Raw genomic sequence first — 10863 nt, forward strand, 5'->3', positions numbered from 1 at the left:
TTCAGGAGGCTGCCGTCCTGCAGTCTCATAAGCCAAACGGATAATGCTTTTAAGCCAAAAAGAAAGAGAGGTAGAAGTTGCTTTTTGACCTCTCCTTTTACCAGAATAAACAACAAACAAAGAAGAAGTTTGTCTGAAATCTTTAGTGGCCTCTAAATAGAATTTTAGAGCACGGACTACGTCCAAATTGTGTCGCAAACGTTCCTTCTTTGAAACTGGATTCGGGCACAAAGAAGGTACAACTATCTCCTGGTTAATATTCTTGTTGGAAACAACTTTCGGAAGAAAACCAGGCTTAGTACGCAAAACCACCTTATCTGCATGGAACACCAGATAGGGTGGAGAACACTGCAGAGCAGATAACTCAGAAACTCTTCTAGCAGAAGAAATTGCAACCAAAAACAAAACTTTCCAAGATAATAACTTAATATCTACGGAATGTAAGGGTTCAAACGGAACCCCTTGAAGAACTGAAAGAACTAGATTGAGACTCCAGGGAGGAGTCAAAGGTCTGTAAACAGGCTTGATTCTAACCAGAGGCTGAACAAACGCCTGAACGTCTGGCACAGCTGCCAGCCTTTTGTGAAGTAAAACAGATAACGCAGAAATCTGTCCCTTCAGAGAACTTGCAGATAATCCCTTCTCCAAACCTTCTTGTAGAAAGGATAAAATCCTAGGAATTTTTATCTTGTTCCATGGGAATCCTTTAGATTCACACCAATAGATATATTTTTTCCATATCTTATGGTAAATCTTTCTAGTTACAGGCTTTCTAGCCTGAATAAGAGTATCTATTACAGAATCTGAAAACCCACGCTTTGATAAAATCAAGCGTTCAATCTCCAAGCAGTCAGTTGGAGAGAAACCAGATTCGGATGTTCGAATGGACCTTGAACAAGAAGGTCCTGTCTCAAAGGTAGCTTCCATGGTGGAGCCGATGACATATTCACCAGGTCTGCATACCAAGTCCTGCGTGGCCACGCAGGAGCTATCAAGATCACCGAAGCCCTCTCCTGGTTGATCCTGGCTACCAGCCTGGGAATGAGAGGAAACGGTGGGAAAACATAAGCTAGGTTGAAGGTCCAAGGTGCTACTAGTGCATCTACTAGAGTCGCCTTGGGATCCCTGGATCTGGACCCGTAACAAGGAACCTTGAAGTTCTGGCGAGACGCCATCAGATCCATGTCTGGAATGCCCCATAATTGAGTTATTTGGGCAAAGATTTCCGGGTGGAGTTCCCACTCCCCCGGATGGAATGTCTGACGACTCAGAAAATCCGCTTCCCAATTTTCCACTCCTGGGATGTGGATTGCAGACAAGTGGCAGGAGTGATCCTCCGCCCATTGAATTATCTTGGTCACTTCCTCCATCGCCAGGGAACTCCTTGTTCCCCCCTGATGGTTGATATAAGCAACTGTCGTCATGTTGTCTGATTGAAACCTTATGAATTTGGCCTTTGCTAGATGAGGCCAAGCTTTGAGAGCATTGAATATCGCTCTCAGTTCCAGAATGTTTATCGGGAGAAGAGATTCTTCCCGAGACCATAGACCCTGAGCTTTCAGGGGTTCCCAGACCGCACCCCAGCCCACCAGACTGGCGTCGGTCGTGACAATGACCCACTCTGGTCTGCGGAAGCTCATTCCCTGTGACAGATTGTCCAGGATTAGCCACCAACGGAGTGAATCTCTGGTCCTTTGATCTACTTGAATCGTCGGAGACAAGTCTGTATAATCCCCATTCCACTGTCTGAGCATACACGGTTGTAATGGTCTTAGATGAATTCGTGCAAAAGGAACTATGTCCATTGCTGCAACCATCAATCCTATTACTTCCATGCACTGCGCTATGGAAGGACGAAGAACAGAATGAAGAACTTGACAAGAGCTTAGAAGTTTTGATTTTCTGACCTCTGTCAGAAAAATTCTCATTTCTAAGGAGTCTATTATTGTTCCCAAGAAGGGAACTCTTGTTGACGGGGAAAGAGAACTTTTTTCTATGTTTACTTTCCATCCGTGAGATCTGAGAAAGGCTAGGACGATGTCCGTATGAGCCTTTGCCTTTGACAGAGACGACGCTTGAATCAGGATGTCGTCCAAGTACGGTACTACTGCAATGCCCCTTGGTCTTAGAACCACTAGAAGGGACCCTAGTACCTTTGTGAAAATTCTCGGAGCAGTGGCTAACCCGAATGGAAGTGCCACAAACTGGTAATGCTTGTCCAGAAAAGCGAACCTTAGGAACTGATGATGTTCCTTGTGGATGGGAATATGGAGGTACGCATCCTTTAAATCCACCGTGGTCATGAATTGACCTTCCTGGATGGTAGGAAGGATCGTTCGAATGGTTTCCATTTTGAACGACGGGACCCTGAGAAATTTGTTTAGGATCTTGAGATCTAGAATTGGTCTGAACGTTCCCTCTTTTTTGGGAACTATGAACAGGTTGGAGTAAAACCCCATCCCTTGTTCTCTTATTGGAACTGGATGAATTACTCCCATCCTTAACAGGTCTTCTACACAGTGTAAGAATGCCTGTCTTTTTATTTGGTTTGAAGATAATTGAGACCTGTGGAACCTTCCCCTTGGGGGTAGTTCCTTGAATTCCAGGAGATAACCTTGAGAAACTATTTCTAGTGCCCAAGGATCCTGAACATCTCTTGCCCAGGCCTGAGCAAAGAGAGAAAGTCTGCCCCCCACCAGATCCGGTCCCGGATCGGGGGCCATCCCTTCATGCTGTTTTGGTAGCAGTGGCAGGCTTCTTGGCCTGCTTACCCTTGTTCCAGCCTTGCATCGGTCTCCAGGCTGGTTTGGGTTGAGAAGTATTACCCTCTTGCTTAGAGGATGTAGAAGTAGAGGCTGGTCCGTTTCTGCGAAAGGGACGAAAATTAGGCTTATTTCTAGCCTTAAAAGACCTATCCTGAGGAAGGGCGTGGCCCTTTCCTCCGGTGATGTCTGAAATAATCTCTTTCAAATCGGGCCCAAACAGTGTTTTGCCCTTGAAAGGGATGTTAAGTAATTTTGTCTTGGAAGACACATCCGCTGACCAAGACTTCAGCCAGAGCGCTCTGCGCGCCACGATAGCAAACCCTGAATTTTTCGCCGCTAATCTCGCTAATTGCAAAGCGGCATCTAGAATAAAAGAGTTAGCCAATTTAAGTGCATGAACTCTGCCCATAATCTCCTCATACAAAGATTCTTTATCGAGCGACTTTTCTAGTTCTTCGAACCAGAAACACGCTGCCGTAGTGACAGGAACAATGCATGAAATTGGTTGAAGAAGGTAACCTTGCTGAACAAACATTTTTTTAAGCAAACCCTCTAATTTTTTATCCATAGGATCTTTAAAAGCACAACTATCTTCTATGGGAATAGTAGTGCGTTTGTTTAGAGTAGAGACCGCCCCCTCGACCTTAGGGACTGTCTGCCATAAGTCCTTTCTGGGGTCGACTATAGGAAATAATTTCTTAAATATAGGGGGAGGCACAAAAGGTATGCCGGGCCTTTCCCATTCCTTGTTTACTATATCCGCCACCCGCTTGGGTATAGGAAAAACATCGGGGGGCACCGGAACCTCTAGGAACTTATCCATCTTACATAATTTCTCTGGAATGACCAAATTGTCACAATCATCCAGAGTAGATAATACCTCCTTAAGCAGTGCGCGGAGATGTTCTAATTTAAATTTAAATGTTACAACATCAGGTTCAGCTTGCTGAGAAATTTTCCCTGAATCTGAAATTTCTCCCTCAGACAAAACCTCCCTCCTGGCTCCTTCAGATTGGTGTGAGGGTATGTCAGAAGCGTTATCATCAGCGTCCTCTTGCTCTTCAGTGTTTAAAACAGAGCAATCGCGCTTTCTTTGATAAGTAGGCATTTTAGATAAAATATTTGCAATAGAATTATCCATAACAGCCGTTAATTGTTGCATAGTATTGGCGCACTAGATGTACTAGGGGCCTCTTGTGTGGGCAAAACTGGTGTAGACACAGAAGGGGGTGATGCAGTACCATGCTTACTCCCCTCATCTGAAGAATCATCTTGGGCACTATTATTATCTGTGGCATCATTGTCCCTACTTTGTTTGGACACCATGTCACAATTATTACATATATTTAAATGGGGAGACACATTGGCTTTCATACATATAGAACATCGTTAATCTGATGGTTCAGACATGTTAAACAGGCTTAAACTTGTCAACAAAGCACAAAAAACGTTTTAAAATAAAACCGTTACTGTCACTTTAAATTTTAAACAGAACACACTTTATTACTGAATATGCGAAAAAGTATGAAGCAATTGTTCAAAATTCACCAAAATTTCACCACAGTGTCTTAAAGCCTTAAAAGTATTGCACACCAAATTTGAAAGCTTTAACCCTTAAAATAACGGAACCGGAGACGTTTTTACATTTAACCCCTATACAGTCCCAGGAATCTGCTTTGCTGAGACCCAACCAAGCCCAGAGGGGAATACGATACCAAATGACGCCTTCTATAAGCTTTTTCAGTGGATCTTAGCTCCTCACACATGCATCTGCATGCCTTGCCTTCCAAAAACAACTGCGCATTAGTGGCGCGAAAATGAGGCTCTGCCTATGACTAGAGAAAGGCCCCCATCTGAAAAAGGTGTTCATACAGTGCCTGCCGTTTTTTTAACAACAATCCCCAAGATTATAATAATTATAAAGCGCTATAATCTGTCAAATATGCTTAGCAAGTAATCGTTTTAGCCCAGAAAAATGTCTACCAGTTTTTTTAAACCCTTATAAAGCCTTTATTCTCATACTTAATCTAAGAAAATGGCTTACCGGTCCCCATAGGGAAAATGACAGCCTTCCAGCATTACCAAGTCGTGTTAGAAATGTGGCCATCATACCTCAGGCAGAAAAGTCTGCCAACTGCTTCCCCCAACTGAAGTTACTTCATCTCAACAGTCCTGTGTGGAAACAGCAATCGATTTTAGTAACGTTTGCTAAAATCATCTTCCTCTCACAAACAGAAATCTTCTTCTCTTTTCTGTTTCAGAGTAAATAGTACATACCAGTACTATTTTAAAATAACAAACACTACATTTAAACACCAAAAAACTCTTAGCCATCTCCGTGGAGATGTTGCCTGTGCAACGGCAAAGAGAATGACTGGGGTAGGCGGAGCCTAGGAGGGATCATATGACCAGCTTTGCTGGGCTCTTTGCCATTTCCTGTTGGGGAAGAGAATATCCCACAAGTAAGGATGACGCCGTGGACCGGACACACCTATGTTGGAGAAAGAGCTGTTAAACCTAGGGGCTATTGGTAGTTTAGCATTAGATTAGGGGGTGTTTTTATTTTTATTTTCATAGGGATTAGGTTTAATTTTTTTATTTTGGATAGTGTTGTTTATTATTTTTGTAATGTTAGTGTTTTTTTATTTTCTGTAATTCGATTAATGTAATGTACTTTTTTGTATTTTTATTGTAATGTAGTAATTTATTTTTATTGTGATTAAGGGGTTAATTTAGGGGGTGTTAGGTTAGGGGGCTTAGTCATTAAATATTTTTTTTGCATTGTGGGGGTTGGCAGTGTAGGAGTCAATAGGTAAATTAGTTTTAATGTGTTGTGGGGAGTTGGCGGTTTAGAGGTTATTAGATGTATTAGGTAGTCTGCGATGTTAAGGTTTGCGGATTTAGGGGTTAATAATTTTATTAGGTAGTTTTTTTCTTCATGCGGGCGGTTAGTTTATTTTTTTCTTAATATTTCTTATGGGCAGTTAGGTTTTTTTTTTTTAAATACTAATTGCGGGCGGTTAGGTGTTTTTTTCATACTTATTGCGTGCATTTCGTTTTTTTTTTTAATACTTATTGCAGGTGTTTTGTTGTAATGCTCCGTTTGCCTTCGCTGTATCCTGGTGGATTCCGAAAATGGCAGGGTGGTGAAAGAATCTTTCAACCTTTGGTGGATTCTTTCACCACCCTGCCATTTTCGGAATTCTGTTGGGTGCCTCGCGCTGCCAACATTCCTTTGAGGGTGCATCTGCAACTGCCGACAGCGACGGACGTGTTACAAACCCAATTATAGTATAGATATTAATATAACAAAGTTGGTTGTGCAAAGCTGGGGAATGGGTAGTAAAGGTGATGTCTATCTTTTTAAACAAAGAAACATCAAGAAGACTGTCCCCTTAACACTCATATTTAGAGTTGCTACCATAGTTGTCAAAATGACCTACCTGAAGACCCACTAAGCATGCCCATATTTCTTTCTGAAGTCCTAGGATAGACTTATGCATAGCATTGAATTTCTAGAGAATCATGCCCCTTGTTCTGGTGTTGCTCTTTTTGTAAAATATACTTGCATCCCCATTTATCGTTTTAATAATTAAAGAGACATAAAACCCATATTTTTCTTTCATGGTTCATATAGAGCATACTATTAAAAAAAAAGTGTTTCCAATTCACTTCTATTATTATGCTTTGTTTCCATGTCATTCTTTATTGAAGAGATATAATGCACATGTCTGTAGCACTACATGGCAGGAAAAAGTGCTCTTGTTAATGTATAACATTCTTGCAAAACTGCTGCCATATAGTGAAGCAGACACGTGCACCCTCCTGAGCTTACCTTCCTGCCTCTCAACAAAGGAAACCATGAAAACAAAGCAAATTTGTTTAATTGAAGTAACATTGGAAAGATTTGGGGGTTTATGCCCCTTTAATTAACTAACATTAATCAGAAATTAAAAACTGTAACTACCAGTTTAAAATGATCATGTGTGTTTCAAAAGGGATTCCCTCAACCATAGCATAACAAGACATAACAGTGTCTTTTTTTTTTTTTTAACTTTTATTTATATCCAACAATGCAGACATACATAACAACATGATATTGTACCACGCAGGGTAGAAAAAGAAAACCGATACACCACACAGGATGCAAATTGAGATATTTGAGGTTTCAATAAAGCCATGTTCACATGACAATCATGTAAAATCTCAGTCGCCACTGTAACCCTGTTTAGTGTCTTAGATATCTACATTGTTGGGGATTTTCTTTTTTTTTAAACACATTAGGTATTCCTACAACCTAAACTAACTAAATAAAAGTAAATGTTAACAATTGGGCATCAACTTCTATATACCATGCAAGTGGGTAAAGTTGAAAGCTATAGAGTCACAACAACCCCATCTCTGTGCTTTACTTGATATCTTGGGTATATAAGTAGGCTATAAAGTAACATAATATTGCCTAGGTGGAGACATAGGGCCTTGAGTCCTGTTAAAGATTCACAGGACATGTTATGTTAGGTATACTTTGCGGAGTAATAATATTACCAACAATAATATCCTATTTGTCCCCCAAGGTGTGATATAAAATAAATACTAGAGGTAAGGAAATATTGATGCATAATATCTAAGTAAGTGTGGGAGCACCCTCAACGAATATGGACAAGACTTCTATTGGTTATGCAAGTAAATGCAGTCCGCTGGAAAGTATGGAGTCCCAATAACCCTGTGACTATGCACCACCCGATAATTTGGATATATAAGTGGGGTATGAAGTGACCTAATATTGCCTAGGTGGAGACATAAGGCCTTGGGTCCTGATATAGATTCGCTGGACATTTATGTTAGTTATACGTCACAGAATAACAGTAGTATAAACATTTATGTCTCCTAATATATGGTGCAAGAAAAATACTAGAGGGAAAGAAATCTTCATGTATCGTAGCTGAATATATGTGGTGACACTATCAACGAATATATAGGCAGTGCTTCTATTGGTTATTCAATTAAATACATTTGGTTGGGAGCAATGAAATCCCAGTATCCGTAGAGCTATGCTCCACTCGGTATTCTGGATATGTAAGTAGGATATGAAATGACTCAATATTGCCTAAGTGGGTACATATAGTCTTGGGTCTCATGAGAGATTTTCTGGACATTTTATGTTGGGTACACCATGCAGAATAATAATAAAACAAACAACAGAGTCACATTTGTCTCTTAGTGTATGATGCAAGATAAATACTGAAGGTGAAGAAATATGTATGCGTCATATCTGAATATGTGCAGTGCCACTATCAATGAATATAGACAGTCAACAACTTGAGGGTTTTGGCTTAAGGATGAGTAAGTGGCTGACTAAGGATAGTCTACCTAGAGACATAGAACTGAAGACCCCAATAAAGATTTACTTTGTCATATGGTGTTCAGATCCATTAGCTGTTCTTTGATATAAATGGTGGCCTATGTAAGAAATGTACAGTTTGCAGCACAATAGCACCACCTGCAGGAAGCATGTGAATTCCAAGAGTAAAACAAAATGGAGATAATAAGAACATACATGTCCCATAAATGAGTATGTGGCCCAGTACTAATAAGAAAAAATAAAAATAAAATAGAATAACATAACCCCCCCCTCCCCCCCCCCCCAAAAAAAAACTAGTAATTACATAACTAAGTAAATAACAAGAAAATAATGCTTAGCACGTTCTACAAGTGTGGACAGATTGTTAGACATAAGTTGCTGTGTGAAGCACTCTTTTATTGTCCAGTTCTACTGTTCAAAATACTATTATGCAGAGTTTTCAGTGAGAGTCTCTTCTGTATGAAGACAACTTTATGTATAAGGGCACCTGTAGCAGAATGTGGTCCGGTGTACTTAGCAACTTCACTCTGTGAGATGCCATCTTCAAATGGGGTTTCTCTCACAGCTTAGCCAACCCCCATGCGTTCATGATAATGTGAAGATATTAATACATGAAAAACTTGCAGGATCCGATGAATAGAGCCCTCTTTAGATTGCTGCATAGTGGTTGTTGTGAATCGCTGGGGTTCTGTTATTTTAAGCGGGGTTAATCAAAACACAACATTTAAGTCGGCAATATCTGTCCATGTCCGGTGCCATAACGTGGTGTATATAGAAGGCTGTACGACATAAAGTTAAGGTCTATCCGACTCCTCTGCGAGTTATTCCATGATCACATCCTGAATCATCTTGATTCCTTGCAGTATCAATACATGCTGTTGCTGAGTGGTTTGCGTGCGATGCTGGCCGATATAATTTGAGCTGTTGTCGCACGTGTGCATAATGTGTAGCCTTCAAAAGCCTTAGCGGTGTGATGATCCAAGCTGTATCCCGCATAGGGGAGCACAGTAGATCAACTTGCTGCGAGGCCCTTAAGATGTTGTCTCCCGGTGTGGGTTGTGATCCATTGCGGGCGTCTGCAGTGAGCGGGGGAAATCCGCTGTTGCCTGAGTTGGGTTGCAGGTTGTCTGACCACGTGTTACCACAATGATTATTATGTGCCGATAAGTGGGCAGGTGCTGTAGTAAGTGTCAAGGGAGTTATCCGTATTGATGTCTTTCCCTCATTTACAGCATCAGATCCGATAGTTGCTTGCACTGCTTCATGTAGCCGTTCATAACTTATGAACAGACGTGCAAAAGTAGGTAAAAAGGTAGTACGCAGCTGCTTAACAATGTCTCTTGTTAGGTCCATGGCTCTGCAATCCCTTGTGGGTTTTATCTTCAGTAAATTGACCTCCAGGGAAGAAGTAGTTGACAGGCTTCTATCTGCTAAAGGTTCCCGGACACCTTATCTGTCAAGGGAAATGCAGATGGCATAGAAGAATGGTGAAATTGCAGTCATAAGAAGAGAATTTCTTCAGAGCTAAGAGAGCTCGCTGCCATCTTCTAGAGCCGCCCACCGGAAGTCCCATAACAGTGTCTTTATTGCTATAATTAAACTATATAATACACAATGAAAATACCAGCAAGGCGGTATCTCTATGTCACAGTACCAGAAGCAAAACGCTGCAAGAATTTGACCATAACGGACTATGGATTGCGTTACAACCTTCTTAATCTCATTACAGCCTTCGTATTATAAAAGTGCATTGACGATCAATGGAAACTTTCAAAAAAATAAATTAAAAACAAATAGGTACTTACTGGCTGCAGATAGGTCAAAACATAAAAAATGATTATGTTGTCCAAAAAATAAAGGAATGCTGGAACAGACCATTTTATGTATCGGAAAAACTCCTTCAAAGAAAAACACGCGGAGCACCTCAATGAACGTTTCTCTGGGGGTAGGGGAAAAGCAAGATTTGTTTCAGGAATAAACAAATACATATTGTGATCATTATTATCAATAAAAACTAAAATGGTGGCTCATTACACATTTAGTGTAAGGAAATAAAATCACAACAACATTCTAATCCACACTTTTGTTTTAAATCCTATCTATTATTGTGCACAGTGTTTGAGTTAATTTTCACTGTATTGACACCTTAATATTGTGTATGGCAATAAGATTATATAACTTCACAAACCGCATCCTTTGGTTAATATAACAATGTCTGACATATAACAAAATTTTTTTTTAAATATGACCCATGAGAAGGAGCATGTGTTCAGAAATCTCTTTAAAAGGGACAGAAAAGTGAAAATGATTGGTTATCAAACGAATGCTGAATATGACCGCTGCCACTGGTATTTGGCTCTTTTCTAAACCGGATGCTGCTGACAACAGCCATATTCGGCACTGGTTTGATAACAAATGTTTTGAATGCACATCCCTAGTGATGTCGTTCATGATTCAGATAGAATATGCATTTTAAACAGTTTTCCAATTTACTTCTATTAGCTAATTTGCCAGTTGGCTCACCAGATGTTTTCAGCTAGCTCACAGTAGCCAATCCTTATAGAAATACCAAATCAGTAACTTTATTTGGTTGTATTTCTTCTTAATTCACATTCCCTTGGATAAGGTGCAGTATATAGCAGACTGTTGTTCGGGTAACAATAAATGAAGGTATTACCTTTAACAATGACCCTCAATGCCATTATCATGCAAAATAGCAGCTTTACAGACTCAGCA

General features: G+C 40.3%; 1 protein-coding gene across 1 annotated transcript in view; it reads right to left on the bottom strand.

Annotated features, from left to right (window-relative positions):
* The window catches only part of SLC35A5 (solute carrier family 35 member A5), a 150879-nt gene that overhangs the window by 45156 nt on the left and 94860 nt on the right, over positions 1–10863 (bottom strand). Inside the window, exons 3-4 of the mRNA XM_053706503.1 lie at positions 10805–10863; positions 9933–10066 (exon numbers count right to left, since the gene is read on the bottom strand). The exon at positions 10805–10863 is cut by the window's right edge and continues 40 nt beyond it. Of these exons, the coding sequence (XP_053562478.1) occupies positions 9933–10066; positions 10805–10863 (193 nt within the window). The remainder of the gene's footprint in view (positions 1–9932; positions 10067–10804) is intronic.

This window comes from Bombina bombina, chromosome 3, assembly GCF_027579735.1.
Source record: "Bombina bombina isolate aBomBom1 chromosome 3, aBomBom1.pri, whole genome shotgun sequence".
Taxonomy (NCBI): Eukaryota; Metazoa; Chordata; class Amphibia; order Anura; family Bombinatoridae; genus Bombina; species Bombina bombina.